The sequence below is a fragment of the Oncorhynchus clarkii genome, chromosome 31 (genome assembly GCF_045791955.1).
Source record: "Oncorhynchus clarkii lewisi isolate Uvic-CL-2024 chromosome 31, UVic_Ocla_1.0, whole genome shotgun sequence".
Classification (NCBI taxonomy): Eukaryota; Metazoa; Chordata; class Actinopteri; order Salmoniformes; family Salmonidae; genus Oncorhynchus; species Oncorhynchus clarkii.
Genome location: NC_092177.1, coordinates 39,823,736 through 39,841,037, shown reverse-complemented (window position 1 = coordinate 39,841,037; position 17,302 = coordinate 39,823,736). Strand labels below are relative to the sequence as shown.

General features: G+C 43.6%; 1 protein-coding gene across 1 annotated transcript in view; it reads right to left on the bottom strand.

Annotated features, from left to right (window-relative positions):
- Positions 1 to 17,302, bottom strand: part of LOC139390663 (GPI ethanolamine phosphate transferase 2-like) — a 126,116-nt gene that overhangs the window by 37,286 nt on the left and 71,528 nt on the right. Inside the window, exons 9-10 of the mRNA XM_071137936.1 lie at positions 8,022 to 8,458; positions 1,490 to 1,681 (exon numbers count right to left, since the gene is read on the bottom strand). Coding sequence (XP_070994037.1) covers positions 1,490 to 1,681; positions 8,022 to 8,458 — 629 coding nt within the window. The remainder of the gene's footprint in view (positions 1 to 1,489; positions 1,682 to 8,021; positions 8,459 to 17,302) is intronic.

Here is a 17,302-nt window from a genome sequence, read left to right as displayed (position 1 = left end):
GGGTACGAGCGTCGGATAAATAACTAAAATGTAAATGTTAAAATGTGGTACAACATACACAGACTAGTTTTAATACTGGCCTATCGACGCTATAATGATGTGAGGTAAAATGTTATACAATATAAACCTACATGGGAAAACAAAAAATGAACAACAAGCAGTATGAACAACAGCAAAATCACAAGTGATAAAAAAATAAATAAGTTGTGACTATTACAAAAAAGCTTGATGATTCAAAGTGCCTCTTAAACCACATTACTTCCCAGAATGGCTTTCCTTATGCCGGAGGTACATGACAATTCCGCTTTTTCAAAATGACAAAAACGGTCTGATTGATGACCCCATCTGGTAGGGGGGTATGACTCGACAGCGTCTGCAGGGCCATATCAATCATGGCCACTCATCAGGCCGAGGACGGGCGCCACGACAGCAAAACGCGAGACAGCAGGAGACCCATAAATTCCAAGGCCCCTTTTCCCTCCATTTTCTGTTGACTCTACAATGCTCTTTTGGAGGCATTTGATTGAGCATTTCCTCACGTGAAACAGATGAAAGAATAGAAGAAAGGAGGGAGAAATAGAGGGAGTAATAAATGTGGGCACTCAATCCCTACCTACCAGCTCCTTACAGCAAATACCAGAAAATGTCACAGGGTATTCTGTATGATTTTAAAGCTAAGGACAGGAGAAGAATGATTAAGTTATTATTGGGAGAGAAGACTACTGCATAGAGAGCTATACCAAGAATTGTTTCCTCATAAAAAAAAAATGAAATCTCAATTTGCCAATTTTTTTTTGCTGTCAGTCAAGCCCAACTGCCTTACGAAGCACACACAAAAAGATGCAGCCTGAACTATCATAGCGAGTCAGTGTGGAAGACCCTCTTTCAGCAATGTGGGCCAGTGTGATGAGGCACAAAGGATGAAGGGGTCTCATGCTACCAGATTAGCCTGGCTGTGAGTGATCGAGCTGGGGCCGTTGCTGTTGTGGACTCAATTTAATGGGAATGCCAGGAGGTTGCCACGGCGCAAGCGTAAACAACTTCCGGTGGTGATTAATGACTGGGCGACTTTGCATGGTGGCGTTGTCAATTATAGGGCAGGATAACTGGGCAGTGGGGCAGGATAACTGGGCAGTAGCACCTGCGTACTCATTGTGTTCTTGCAGTGGGGCTGAAGACGGGCTGTAAGGCAGGCAGGCAAGTAGGTGATTGTTTTTACGAATTGGAATTCGTAAAAACAAAAACAAATTGGAGGTCAGGACGAAACATATCATACAAAATGGGTGACATAGTACACAATTTTCGGTGACCCGTTTTGGCTCATGACAAATGCGTTCATTAACTAGTGTGATGTGATCACCTATCAAAAGGCTCAACAAACACAAATGCAATACAGCATTTCTTCAGATTTGATGCAAAACCGCAATTGCATTAAAGGGCGATTGGGAAAGAGTAATCACTTGCCACATAATAGTCGGCGAAAACTTACTTGGACATGTTTCCACCGGAATGTTGCCATGGTAACACAACGTTGCCCACAGCCGCCCGGTAGCTGTAGACACCCAGAAGGCCGAGGGCCAGGGCAATCTTGGAGACCAAGGAACATCGCCGCTGGACCAGGAAGTAGATAAGAGCCAATGACATGGCGGCCAACAAGGACAGCACCGTCTTGTGTTCTGAGCTGTAGAGACAGAACAGATTAACATTTAAACCACTGTAAAACTTCACTAATTACAGAGTAATTCGTTTTTGAACAATGTGGCAGTTTAGTGCAGCAATATTACAGTTTAGGGCTGTAATATTGAAAGCATTAAGCTATTTGTTGCAGAGCTCAGAGGCATTTTGCATTGGTAAAATGTTGCCCTTAACTTTCCATAGGAGGTTGTTTCCTTGGACTCACACCTCAGTCATACATTGAAAAATAGAAGGGGGGTACTAAACTAAGAATAGCACATTCACTGTACTCAGGTCCCACTGTTCTCTACATAGGAAGGGCTAGTGGAAATTAGAGAAACTCCTTGGCTCAAGATGTACACCTTCATTACAGTAATGCGAAAGATTACACATCTGCAAGTCCATTTCTCACAAGTACTCTAATAGAAGTCACTCAAGGGCAAAACATGGCGATTTTCAAATCAAATCACCTTAGTATTCTAAGGGGAAAGGTCTGTAATGATGTTGGCAGCAGCAGCGGATGTAAAGCTGTTTCGGCTACATTTTCTTGTCTAAACACACCCATTCAATGTTAGTAGGGACAGGGCAATTAATCCTAAATGAGTTGAGAATGGGGAAAAAAATGGGAAAATCTCAGGCAAGCAATAGAGTAAGAGGGTGTGCGGTACAATAGCTCGAAAGGACCTTCCTTCTTTGTCTTCTTTCCTCCACATCATCTACTCTGATGTGACAGAACTGGACTGGTGATAGCAACTTCCCAGTAAGCATCTAATTTTAAAAAAAAACTTTTTTTTACACGTACCCTTCTTTTGCATTCATAACACTGCAGTTGAAAGAGAGGAGACAAGGAAGAGGAGACCACGTTCAACTTTTTAGATGCAGCCCAGCTACGCCAGAGGAACAGCATGGCCCTGGAATCGGGGCAGGGGGTTGGGTCAGGGAAGGGGAACTGGCGGACACCTTGGGGGAACATGAAGGAGGAACGATGCCCGAGCTCATTACCCAGTGTACCCACTCCGCATAGAACAGGGGGAATATGGGAAAAGGGGCAGCGCCAGACAGGGTAAAGGCCAGCTAATGACGGCGAGAAGGAAATTCTAATTCCACAATACGCTGACCCTGGTGCCCCCCAGCGCAAGGCATTCGTCTTGTTACATGTGTCACCGCGAGAATGCTAATGGAACAGAAAAACTTTGGGTTCAACAATGAGAACAGCGGGTTCACTGACGGTTCCTCAAACTTTCTGCCAGACTGGAATGTTTTTTGTACATCTCTCTGAGAATCCGAGTGTGCGATGCTTCACGGATAACAATCTTATTCCGGCTCTGATTCGGAGGCAATTAGGGTTTGTTATCTTGGCCCTATAATCCCTCTGAAGCTAGGACAGCAGAGACCCTGCCCATCTTCCCAAAAACATCTAAAACCCAACCTTTTCAACGAGTATCTTAAACCCTACCTCTTCAAAGAGCTATCTTAAGATGAACGCACTAACTGTGGATAAAAGCGTCTGCTAAATGACTCAAATGTAAATGTAAAATGTAAGAATTACAGGGAAGTCAGAGAGAGGCTTTTAACACACAATGGACAGGAACAGACTAATGCTACCTGCAGAGACAGCCAAAGATATGATTCATTAGCTCCTACGGGAGTGACTCCATTTTTATTTATATCCTTGCTGTGAGGAAACTAGCCACCATTATGGTGCTGTAGATATGGTAAGTTAACAGACAACAGGCTCTAACGGATAACACTCAATGCGCTTTCTCTTGGTCTATACAATGCATCTTATTACATTCATTAGCCTAAATCCTTTGCCAAGGTATAGTACCGTAGGGTCACCAAGTTTTCTGTATGTTCAGAATCTCACTCACTTTGAAGTCAGACTATTGGATGTCAACGTTTTATTGAAACATGGTGACAATTTAGTTAAGAGGCCATGCGGGCAATGCATTATAATAAGGTCAAGACTTGTCATGAGCATGTCATGTCTGAGCACTTCATGCCTTCCTTAGGAAAAGTCTTTATACGCCATGTTGAGTCTGCTAAAATGAATAGGAGCCCTGTGGTAGATTGGATTTCACATTTGTCCATATATTGTAGAGTCTACTTTGCCTAGGCAACGCTACAAAGAAGCTTGGTAAGAAAAATGACATATTGCAAGTTTTCTGGCCTGTGGGGAACTTCACCTGGTCGTATCTTTTTAAGACTTAACCTCTGAGTGCTCTAACTGTTATGATGCTGCAAAATTTCTAAAGGAGCAAATCATTCAATTATATTATGTGAAGAGTCATTCCGGGGCTGACCATATACTTCAAATGAACTTTCATTGGGTGTTTATGTCCAAGTCACATAATCCTGTGGGGAAAAAAAATCACAGTTTTTTGCAAATTTTTCTTTACATAGGCTTCCTTCCTCTCGCATCCAACCAAGCAACTAACTGAGTCTTGATTCACTGTGCTGGCCAGAGCACATATCTAATGGGGTGGAATGGGCCCTGGTTTAGACTGGGAGACAAGCCCGGACTAGCCATCTGTCTGTGTGGCAGTTCTGCAGCCTTGAGGGAGCTCTCCAAGGACGAATAATGACTATGTACACAATACATGGGCAGACAATGTAGCACGTTGACCCGATTTGTGAGGGAGTGAGTACGGTGCAGCTAAGCAAACCAGGTGAAAGACTAGATTGGAAAACCAGCATATGAAAGTTTCAAGTTTCAATGTCACATGGACAAGTAGAGTGAAATGCCTTTCTTGCTAGCTCAAAATCCAACAATGCAATAACCAATGACAATATAATACTATGAAAAAACAGAAATAAGAAGAACACAATAAGTAAGTAAGCATACTATATACAGGGTCAGTTCCAATACCATATTTACAATGTGCAGGGATACTGGAGTGATAGAGGTAGATATGTATAGGGGTAAGGTGACTAGGCAACAGGATATAAGATAAACAGAGCAGCAGCAGGTTGTATGTGATGGGCTGTGCGTGTGTGTAGATGCAGTATAAATGTATGTGCATATTATGTGTGAGTGAGCAGATGATGGTGGGTGGGGTGTGTGTGTGTGTGTGCGTGAGTGTGTGTGTGTAGGGCCCAGTGAGTGTGCATAGAGAAAGTGCAAAAATAACAATAAAAGGTCAATAAAGATACAAGGTTTACTCAGATCGTCCGTGTCAGCTATTTTGTTAGCTATATATCAGTCTTATTGCTTGGGGATAGAAGCTGTTCAAGAGCCTGTTGGTGGCATACTTATGCACCGGTACCGATTCCTGTGCGGAAGCAGAGAGAATAGTCTATTGCTTGGGTGGTTGCAGTCATTAATAATTTCTCTGGGCCTTCCGACCACACTGCCTGATATATACTGAACAAAAAAAATTACGCAACATGCAACAATTTCAAAGATTTTAAATAATATAAAGAAATCGGTCAATTGATTTTTTTTTTATTAGAACCTAATCTATGGATTTCACATGACAGGGCAGGGGTGCAACCATGGGCCTTAGAGGGCATAGGCCCACCCACTGGGAAGCCAGGCCCAGACAATCAGAAAAGGGCTTTATTACAGACAGAAATACTCCTCTCAGCCCCTTCAGACAATCCCGCAGGTGAAGAAGCCGGATGTGGGGATCCTGAGCTGGTGTGGTTACACGTGGTCTGTGGTTGTAAGGCCGGTTGTATGTAGTGCCAAAAACTCTAAAACAACGTTGGATGTGGCTTATGGTAGAGAAATCAGCATTAAATTCTCTGGACACAGCTCTAGTGGACATTCCTGCAGTCAGCATGCCAATTGCACGCTCCCTTAAAACTTGAAACATCTGTGGCACTGTGTTATGTGACAGAACTGCAAATTATAAAGTGCCATTTTGTTGTCCCAAGCACAAGGTGCACCTGTGTAATGATCATACTGTTTAATTAGCTTCTGGATATGCCACAGCTGTCAGGTGGATGAATTATCTTGGCAAAGGAGAAATGCTCACTAACAGGGATGTCAACTGAAGAGAAATACGATTATTGTGCGTATGGAGTTTTGTATTTCAACTCATGAAACATGGGACCAACACTTTACATGTTGCGTTTATATTTTCGTTCAGTGTAGATGTACTGGATGGCAAGAAGATGTGGCCCAGTGAAGTCCTGGGCTGTCCGCACCACCCTCTGTAGAGCCATGTGATCGAGGGCGGTGCTATTGCCACACCAGACATTTACTTTTTGAGGATTTGAGGGCCCATGCCAAACTTTTTCAACCTCCCGAGGGGGGGGGGGGGCTGTCGCGCCATGTTGACGACCGTGCGCTTGTGTTTGGATCATTTTAAGTCTTCAGTGATTTGGACACCGAGGAACTTGAAGATCTCGACCTGCTCCACTGCAGCCCCATCGTTGATCGTTCATGATCAGCTCCTTGGTCTTACTGACATTGAGGGAGAGTTTGTTGTTCTAGCACCACACTGCCAGGTCACTGTCATCCTCCCTGTAGGCTGACTCATCTTCGCCAGTGATCAGGCCTACCACCGTCATGTCGTCAGCAAACTTGATGATGGTCCTGGAGTCGTGCGTGGCTACGCAGTTGTGGGTGAACAAGGAATAGAGGAGGGGACTAAGCACACACCCCTGTGGGGCCCCTGTGTTGAGGGATAGCGTGGCGGAGGAAGTCCAGGATCCAGTTGCAGAGGGAGGTGTTCAGAGCACCAAGCTTGGTGACGAGCTTGGAGAGGACGATGGTGTTGAACGCTGAGCTGTAATCAATGAACAGCATTTTCACATAGGTATTCCTCTTATCTAAGTGGGTGAGGGTAGTGTGGAAAGCAATTCAGTTTGCGTCATCTATGGACCTGTTGGGGCAGTATGCAAACGAGTGGGTTTAGGGTGTCTGGGATGATGGAGCTAATGTGTTGCCATAACCAGCCTCTCAGAGCACTTCATGATTACAGATGTGAGTGCTACAGGGCGGTAGTCATTGTGGCATGAAGTATTAGAGTTCTTGGGGACAGGAATGATAGTGGTCTTCTTAAAACGTGTGGATTATAGACTGGGACAAGGTGAGGTTGAAAAGTACCCTAATATGCCTGCCAGCTGTTCTGCCCATGCTCTGAGACTGCTCCCTGGATTACTGTCGGTCCCGCTCCCTTGCAGGTGTTGACCCGATTAAAGATGTTTCTCACGGCGGCCTCGGAGAGCGAGATCACCCAATCCTCTGGGTCGGTGATGGCCATCCCACCTGGCACGACGTTGCTGTTTTCAAAGCTGGCATAAAATGCATTGAGTTGGTCGAGTAGAGAGGCATCATTTGGGCAGATCACGGTTGGATCTTCCTTTGTATTCCGCAATGGACCGTAGCCCCTGCCACATGCGGCGAGCGGCAGAGCCTGCGTAATTTACATTGTCATTTTGCTCATTTGATGACTCTGCAGAGGTCATAGCGGTAGTTGTTGTACTTTTTGTACTACCATAACTCTAACAGGAAGGAGGGAAAATCATGTTGGAAACGAGGATGAGCTCAGGAACTGAAGTCTCTTGGACAGGCTAAGACTTGAGACCATGCGGGTTGAGACCTATGGAATAGTATTACCATGAGCTATATGTATTCCTTTCATACAACATAGTCATAACTGACTGGGAAGACAGCCTTAGTACTGCCTGTGAGTCGGCCCTCTAGAACTGTAATCCCCTACATGGTTCCTTCACAAGCTAATAAGGCACTCCTGTGTTGTGTGAATGGAAAGGGGAATACCTAGTCAGTTGTCCAACTGAACGGCATCAACTGAAATGTGTCTTTTGCATTTAATCCAACCCCTCTGAATCAGAGAAGTGTGGTGGGGGGGCAGCCATAATCAACATCCACGTCTTCGGCGCCCCGGGGAACAGTGGGTTAACTGTCTTGCTCAGGGGCAGAACGACAGATTTTTACTCAGAAGTAGAGTTGCACTTCAGTGACGGTGCGTCGTGAAAGCCATTGAAGGCTGGAAACCGGGCCCAGATCTGAGTGTATGATAGGGGTATGAATAAAAGATGGAGGAACTGTTATACTCAAGCAGTAGACTTGTTCTACCGCTTCTCCATGAAAGCACTGCCGATGGCCTTCACAAAGCAGAATTATGCAAAATGTTGCTTTAACGAATTGGTCTATGTATCAAATAGTGAATCTGAACTGGCAAAAAGCAAGCTAACAAAAACGCTGATATTTTCCTAAAGGCCGCTTCAAATTAAGAAAATGTAATATATTCAACTACCACTATATGGTAGTGTATGGCACTCCACTTATGCCAACATTTATCCTGTGTGAAGTAACACACAGCACAACAATAAAAAGCAAGTATTCCAGTCTATTCAAACCTCAGCACACCCACCTGTTGAGCCAGTGTCCCAGGTCAGGCAGATGAACCCACTGCACCCCGGTCTGGTTGAGCGAGCGCAGCAGACGGCAACACGCCAGGGTAAGCAGCGGTGTGGCCAGGGCCAGCCACCTCTCTGAATCTGCGCCCGTCACCCCCAAATCAGTCAACGGTGAGGCGACCGCATCCCCCTCTTTGGAAGGACGGAGGCAGTCTTCGTCCTCCGAACACCCTATGACGCCAATGTTGGCACTGCGCTCCCGGAAGTACTTGCGACAGACGTCCTGGAAGACTACCAGACAGAGGGTGTTGAGCAGGAAGTACCAGACCTGGTGCTCCTCCTCCACGAAGCTGCTGGCCGACAGGCTAAGGGTGTGGCCAGCTGTGCCAGCCAGGAGCAGAATGTCAAGTTCCGACAGCGACCACCCACTGCCGCTGGCACGGGATGGAGACTAGGGGAGAAGGAGACAAAGAGAAGATGTCATATTAGTTTTAACATTTTAACACAATAACATATCAGGGAGCACAGATGCCCAAACCTAGAAAGAGAAGGCTTTTTGATGGCGTTCCCAAGATCCTGACCTAAGCTGTTAGAAAGCAGAACAACAACAACAACAAAGAGAGAGTCTATTTCTATTCTAGGACCATGCGTGTGTTTGTGTGTCTGTGTGTTTTCGCCCCACACTGAGTTGTAAAGTACTCCCCCTGGTCCTGTGAACTGGGGCTTGTTGTTGACTCAGTACTCAGGGGGAGCCTGACAGAGTGAGTAAGTGGACTACTCTGATCCCACTAAGTTAACGCACTGTCATTGGGGACAGCAGCTAAAACACACAGGGACAGAGTGTGTGTAACGTGCTTCAGGGCCACGCAAATCTATTGACTGACTATCGAAATCTATTGTCTGTATTGTAGTATTCATTTTCCTTCCCTCACACTCCCTCAAAATGGTACGAGTAAAGGAAACATCATGAAATGAATTATTACACAAACAAAAGAAGGTGAAGTGATCGCTTTCCATAAACACAGGACCCCCCACCCCCCGGTAGCGTGTCACGGTAACACGCTGCTCCACAGAGAGGGGCTCGTCCTTGCCAAGTGCCGCTCACGCATCGGCGGGTGGGGCGCACCATGCCAAAAGCTCAGCAGAGGGGAAAACGGAATGTGTAAGCAGAACTCTGTTTGTGTAAACCAAAGTCAGGGGGGGGAAACACCCTTTCTTTGTTCATCTCTCCTTTCTTCATCATCCCTCTCTCCCTCTGTTGCTTCAAGGTCCCTGAGCTGAGGGGCGGAGGGTACTTGAATCGCAACAGCATTTGCCTGGAATGGTCTCACATCTGCCAATTTATCAGATTTGTTGGGGTTGGCCGGGATTTAATGTACTGTCTGCTTATGGCTAACAAAAATGAGTGTCAAACCATGGCTATATACAGTCAGGAACAACATTCGAATCAAATCACATTTTATTGGTCACATGCGACAAATACAACAGGTGTAGACTTACTAACAACATTCCCAACAATGCAGAGTTACAAAGACAAATACTTCCTAAGTACATAAAAGGTAATAGTAACACAATAAAATAACAATAACGAGGCTATATATAAGGTTTACAAGTACCGAGTCAATGTGCAGGGGTACCAGGTAGTTGAAGTAATTGAGGTAATACAGTATGTACGTGTAGGTATGGGTAAAGTGACTGGGCAAAAAGGATAGATAATAAACAGAGTAGCAGCAGTGTTGGTAGTTGAGGTAATATGTACGTGTAGGTAAGGGTAAAGTGACTAGACAATCAGGATAGATAATAAACAGAGTAGCAGTCCCAGTGTCCTTAGCTTAGCGATGAGCTTAGAGGGCACTGTGGTGTTGAATGCTGAGCTGTCGTCAATGAACAGCATTCTCACGTGTGTTCCTTTTTCATCCAGGTGGGAAAGGGCAGTGTGGAGTGCAAAAGAGATGGTGTCGTCGGTGGATCTGTTGGGGGCGGTATGCGAATTGGAGGGTGTCCAGTGTTTCTGGGATGATGGTGTTGATGTGAGCCATGACCAGCCTTTCAAAGCATTTAATGGCTACAGATAGATGTGAGTGCTACGGGGCGGTAGTCATTTAGACAGGTTACCTTGTTGTTCTTGGGCACAGGGACTATGGTTGTTTGCTTGAAACATGTAGTTATTACAGGCTGTACTTACAGTATTAATGAAGCCAGTGACTGACGTGGTAAACAGCTCAATGCTATCGGATGAATCCCGGAACATATTCCAGTCTGTGCTAGCAAAACAGTCCTGTAGCTTAGCATCTGCTTCATCGGACCACTTCCTGTTTGAGTTTTTGCTTGTAAGCAGGTATCAGGAAAGTAGAGTTCTGGGAGATTTGCTAAATGAAGGCCGAGGGAGAGCTTTGTATGCGTCTCTGTGTTTGGAATAAAGGTGATCTAGAGTTTTTTTGTTTTTTTTGCACAGGTGACATGCTGGTAGAAAGGTAAAACAGATTCCAGGTTTTCTGCATTAAAATCACAGGCTCCCTAGGAGTGTCGCCTATGGATGAGTATTTTCTTGTTTGCTTATGGTCTTGTAGAGCTCGTTGAGTGCATCCTTTTTTTAAATTATTATTATTATTTTTTTAATTTTACCCCTTTTTTCTCCCCCAATTTCGGGGTATCCATTTGTTGTAGTAGCTACTGTCTTGTTGCTACAACTCCCGTACGGGCTCGGGAGAGACGAAGGTTGAATGTCATGCGTCCTCCGATACACAACCCAACCAGCTTCTTAACACAGTGCTCATCCAACCCGGAAGCCAGCCACACCAATGTGTCGGAGACTTAACCGTGCACCTGGCAACCTTGGCTAGCGCACACTGCGCCCGTCCCGCCACAGGAGTCACTGGTGCGCGTTGAGACAAGGAGATCCCTACCGACCAATCCCTCCCTAACCCGGACGACGCTAGGCCAATTGTGCGTCACCCCACGGACCTCCCGGTCGCGGCCGGTTACGACAGAGCCTGGGCGCGAACCCAGGGACTCTGATGGCACAGCTGGCGCTGCAGTACAGCGCTCTTAACCACTGCGCCACCCGGGAGGCCTTGAGTGCATCCTTAGTGTCAGCATAGTTTTGTGGTGGTAAATAGACCGCTATGGAAAAATATGGTATAAAACTCTTGGTAAATAATAGTCTACAGCTTATCATGAGGTAATCCATCTCAGGCGAGTTAGAAAATCTCTAAATAAGCTGAGACTTCCTTAATATTAGAGATTGCGCACCAGCTGTTGTTAACAAAGAGACACACACCACCCCCACGATGTTACCAGACACTGCCGTCCTTCCGATGCATAGAAAACCCAGCTAACTGTATATTATCCATGTCCTTGTTCAGACATGACTCCGGGAAGAAAAGCATATTACCGTATTTCATGTTTCGTTGATAAGAAAATAAATACAATTATTGATAGTAGAGGTCAACCGGGATTGCTGATTAATTAGGGACGATTTCAAGTTTTCATAACATTCAGTAATCGCCATTTTTGGATGCCGATTATGGCCGATTACCTTGCAATCCACAAGGAGACTGCATGGCAGGCTGACCACCTGTTACTCGAGTGCAGCAAGGAGCCAAGGTAAGGTGCTAGCTAGCATTAAACTTATCTTATAAAAAAACTATCAATCTTAACATAATCACTAGTTAACTACACATGGTTGATGATATTACTAGTTTAACTAGCTTGTCCTGTGTTGCATATAATCAATGAGGTGCCTGTTAATTCATCATCAAATCACAGCCTACTTTGCCAAACGGGTGATGATTTAACAAAAGCGCATTCGCGTCAGGGTATATGCAGCAGTCTGGGCCGCCTGGCTCGTTGCGAACTGTGTGAAGACCATTTCTTCCTAACAAAGACCATAATGAATTTGCCAGAATATTACATAATTATGACATAACATTGAAGGTTGTGCAATGTAACAGCAATATTTAGACTTAGAGTTGACACCCGTTCGATAAAATACGGAACGGTTCCGTATTTAACTGAAAGAATAATCGTTTTGTTTTCGAAATTATAGTTTCCGGATTTGACCATATTAATGACATAAGGCTCGTGTTTCTGTGTGTTTATTATATTATAATTAATTCTATGATTTGATATTTGATAGAGCAGTATGACTGAGCGGTAGGCAGCAGCAGGCTCGTAAGCATTCATTCAAATAGCACTTTCCTGCGTTTGCCAGCAGCTCTTCACAATGCTTGAAGCACAGCACTGTTTATGACTTCAAGCCTATCAACTCCCGAGATGAGGCTGGCAATACTATAGTACCCATAAGCACATCCAATAGTCAAAAGTATATGAAATACAAATGATATAGAGAGAAATAGTCCTATAATAACTACAACCTAAAACTTCTTAACTGGAAATATTGAAGACTTAAAAGGAACCACCAGCTTTCACATGTTCTTATGTTCTGAGCAAGGAACTTGAATGTTAGCTTTTTTACAGGTCACATATTGCACTTTTACTTTCTTCTCCAACACTGTGTTTTTGTATTATTTAAACAAAATCAAATTGAACACGTTTAATTATTTATTTGAGACTAAATTGATTTTATTTATGTATTATATTACGTTAAAATAAAATTGTTCATTCAGTATTGTTGTAATTGTCATTTTTACAAATATATATATATAAAAATCAGCTGATTAATCGGTATCGGCTTTTTTTTGGTCCTCCAATAGCAGGTCCTTATTCCTAATAGGAATAAACATTATTGGCACCTGTGTTTTTTATATCTCTTAATACCTCACCTTAATTGTGGGATTGGAGAACACATTGGGAGGGATCTTAGATCCTTCCAGATCCTTGATATTCTTTGTCTCTGCGTATGGACGGCCCTCTTCAATTCAAACCACAGGTTTTCAATGGGGTTCAAGTCTGGAGACAGACGGACAATTGTTTTTTCCCCGGTCAATTAACCATTTCTTCACTTGCAGCCAAGTTCCAGCCTCCTGGCAGAAGCATCCAGGTTTTTGCTTAAATGTTGTGGCACTGAGTAAAGTTCATTAGTCTGTTGACCTTAACAAGGGCCTCAAGGACCAGTGGAAGCAAAATCGCTCCATAAAATCAAATATCCACCATATTTTCAGTAGGTATGTGGTTATCTACTGCATTTGCATCTTTCTTTCAACACCAAACCCACCAATGGTGTGCACGGCCAATAGCTCTAGATTCATGTCATCTAACCATAGCACCGGTTCTGATCCAGTTGCCAATGCTGTTTAGCAAACGGCAGGCCTTTGTTGGATGACATGAAAAGATATCTCTTTTGCACACAAGCGGTGGGTTTGGCATCTAAAGAAAAATGCAAATGCAAAAAGAATCCCATACCTATTGTAAATATGGAGGAGGATCTTGGATGTTATTGGCTATTTCGCTTCTACTGGTCCTGGGACCATTGTTAAGGTCAATGGTGAAAGTCGCCGCACTTGAAAATTGTGGTTTGAATTGAAGGAGTCAGTCCATAAGCGGAGACGAAAGATATCAAGGATCTGGAAAGATTCTGTAAGGAGGAATGCATAAGATCGCTCCCAAAGTGTTCTCCAATCTCATAAAAAGTTTTAGAAAAAGACTCAGTGCTGTTATCCTCGCAAGGTGAGATATTGAAAGGTGTTGAAACAAGGGTGCCAATAATTTTGACCCATATCTTTTTGAGTAAAAATATTTACTTGTGAAATAAAATCTCTTTCTCTGAGCAATTGTATTAGTAAAAACTAATATAATTTCCCAAGATTTTTTAGCATACAATATAGCTCAATATTTAAACTCTTTATTTTATACAGTCTTTTTTGCTAATCTTTACCATGGGTGCCAATAATGTTGGACCTGACTGTATATGCTAATCCAATAGCAGACTGGCACACTGCTGGAGATCTCGTCTGGTCGTAACGTGCGTTTAGCATCAACAGGGCAGTTTGTCACCCAAGTGTTTTCCTGCTTACCTAACGGCACCCTATCCCCAGGGCCCATTGGGCACTAAATAGGGAGTAGGGTGCCATTCAGGACATAGCCATTATAACTCCACTTTTTTTTGCCAGACCGTCTGGGTTTGTCACACAAAAGGAACCCCACAAGGCTCCCTCCTCTCCCCCTTCGGTTTCTGAAGGCATGCTGACACAGACATAGAGCCAAAGTAAACCTGTCACGGTGCATCCAGTGGCGGGACCTCACTTCAGTTCATCACAGACACATCCGGTCAATAATTGGAAGCGATGCGGTGTTTCCCGCCGTTGGCACCATGCCTAAAAGTTGTCCTGGAACATCAAACGAGCCAATGTAAATCATTGCCTGCTAATCCTTTTTTCAGAAGACATCAACAGGCATAACGCCTGGCAAAAACCAAACACTGCATTCCACAGTAAGAACCTCACACAAACGTTCAAGCATGGTGGTGGTAGTGTGATGGTAAGGGGATGCTTTGCTGCCTCAGGACCTGGATGACTTTCCCTCATTGAAGGAACCAGTCAGGCCATCCATCTGTGAGCTGAAGCGTAGCTGGGTCATGCAGCAAGACAATGATCCAACACACACAAGCAATTCTACACCATAAAGACTCAAAAGCAACACACTTATAGTTCTGGAATGGCCAGACCTAAACCCGATTAAGATGTTGTGGCAGGACCTGAAAAGAGCAGTTCATGCTCGAAAACCCACAAATGTCGCTAACTTAAATTGTACGCCATGCTGTGCGCAGTCAAAGGAAAATGACACGCTTGCTAACTTGGTCAGCTACGTAATAAATTGTGTCTGTTTTCAACAAATCAACAGTTTTAGACTATTGTATTTTAACCAAGAAAGCTAAATAAATGTTCAATCAGTACTGAGTGAATGAGCAAAATCATTTCGGAATGAACGCTTCCAATCTGTCCATTTAAAAGGTCTGTCAAAATCAATGTTTTAAGAACAGGGTTCGTAGGGTTAACGTTTAGAGTTACCGCCTGTGGATCTGAAGACTGTGGGTTTGTCTCCCAGAGGATACATTTTGACCCCTCCCACACACACTTATTTGCATTAATTAGGTGGCTCTTAAAAGAGCCTTTGGGTCCGTGGAGTGGCAGGCAAGTGGCAGTGAGTGTGGTGGTGTGTAATATTGCGTGTGTCTTGCTAGAATGGAGGAGAGACCAGCTTTCAGATTCTAAAGGAACAGGTTGTTGCCCTCATTGATTGAGATGCACGCCATCTCTACGGTACTTCCCAAGGACACAGTGCTTTATGGCAGAGTAGTGGATTGTGGGCAAGCGCTTGTCACAGAGAAATAAATGCAAGCTGGCCCATGTGGAGCTGACAAACGACTTATGCCAATTCCAATGCACACATGGTCATTCGCACACTATCAATACTTAAAATGTATGTTCTGTTCCAAATCTGTGCATATCCCATCTGTTTTCATATTTATACTGTCAAATATAAATAAGGGAATGTGTGCTCTTTTATTGGAGTTGAACATTTGTAGTTAAAGGATTTAGAGCAGATTTGTAAATATGTATATCGTCGTTCTTAAGAGCGTTTGGTACTTGTATTTTACAGGGGTTTCTCAGCATTGTTTGTATCTGGAGTTGTCAAAATTGTTCTTGACGATCCACAGGGCTATAAATGTTTTTTTTTTCTTCAAGTCCAGTGCTACCACACCTGATTCTACTACTCGACTAGAATCAGGTGTGCTAGAACTGGGATTGAAAAAAAAAAAAGCCTGCATAAAACTGCAGCTTCTCAAGAGCAATTGTGGCCATCCCTGAATTGTATTTACAAAGTTGACTATATCTGACGAATGTACATTTGGTTGTAAATGCTATATTTAGTGATAATTCACTTTTGTTTCCAGGTAATGTAGATTGCTCAATTGTCTTAGGAGAAATCAGGACATTGTTCTCCCCCAGTTTACTCCAAATTGGCTTAAGTGAGTTTCTGTTTTTTTGCTTCCCTCTGGAAAATCAGCTGTTAATATTAAATAAATACTAACAACTACATTATCTCTGTTGACATTTGTGATTACTGTTTACTTTTAACTACATTTTATTGCTGTGTTATGCTGTATTATAATGTGGTATAATAATGTTGTGTAAAAAACATGAAAAAAAAAATGTTTTAAGTGAGAAGTATGCATGGTCTGAAGCCAAAAAAAGACAGGAAATTCACATGAGCACCACAATGCCTATTCCATACATGCTCTACCAAGGTTTTCCAGCACACAGCTTTGGCCTACTACGCTTTGACCTACTAAAGTAGCTATAATGCTATTGTACTTCAAACTATGTGTAGGCAGGTTTCTTAGGATTCAAACCTTATCAAACAGCCTACTTCATACTCTTCAGAGGAATAATGGACTTTACAGTGTACAGCTATTACAAGGTATACAGTACCAGTCAAACGTTTGGACACACCTACTCATTCAAGGGTTTTTCTTTATTTTTTGTACTATTTTCGACAAATCAAATCAAATCAAATCTTATTTGTCACATACACATGGTTAGCAGATGTTAATGCGAGTGTAGCGAAATGCTTGTGCTTCTAGTTCCGACAATGCAGTAATAACCAACAAGTAATCTAACTAACAATTCCAAAACTACTGTCTTGTACACAGTGTAAGGGGATAAAGAATATGTACATAAGGATATATGAATGAGTGATGGTACAGAGCAGCATAGGCAAGATACAGTAGATGGTATCGAGTACAGTATATACATATGAGATGAGTATGTAAACAAAGTGGCATAGTTAAAGTGGCTAGTGATACATGTATTACATAAGGATACAGTCGATGATATAGAGTACAGTATATACGTATGCATATGAGATGAATAATGTAGGGTAAGTAACATTATATAAGGTAGCATTGTTTAAAGTGGCTAGTGATATATTTACATCATTTCCCATCAATTCCCATTATTAAAGTGGCTGGAGTTGAGTCAGTGTCAGTGTGTTGGCAGCAGCCACTCAATGTTAGTGGTGGCTGTTTAACAGTCTGATGGCCTTGAGATAGAAGCTGTTTTTCAGTCTCTCGGTCCCAGCTTTGATGCACCTGTACTGACCTCGCCTTCTGGATGATAGCGGGGTGAACAGGCAGTGGCTCGGGTGGTTGATGTCCTTGATGATCTTTATGGCCTTCCTGTGACATCGGGTGGTGTAGGTGTCCTGGAGGGCAGGTAGTTTGCCCCCGGTGATGCGTTGTGCAGACCTCACTACCCTCTGGAGAGCCTTACGGTTGAGGGCGGAGCAGTTGCCGTACCAGGCGGTGATACAGCCCGCCAGGATGTTCTCGATT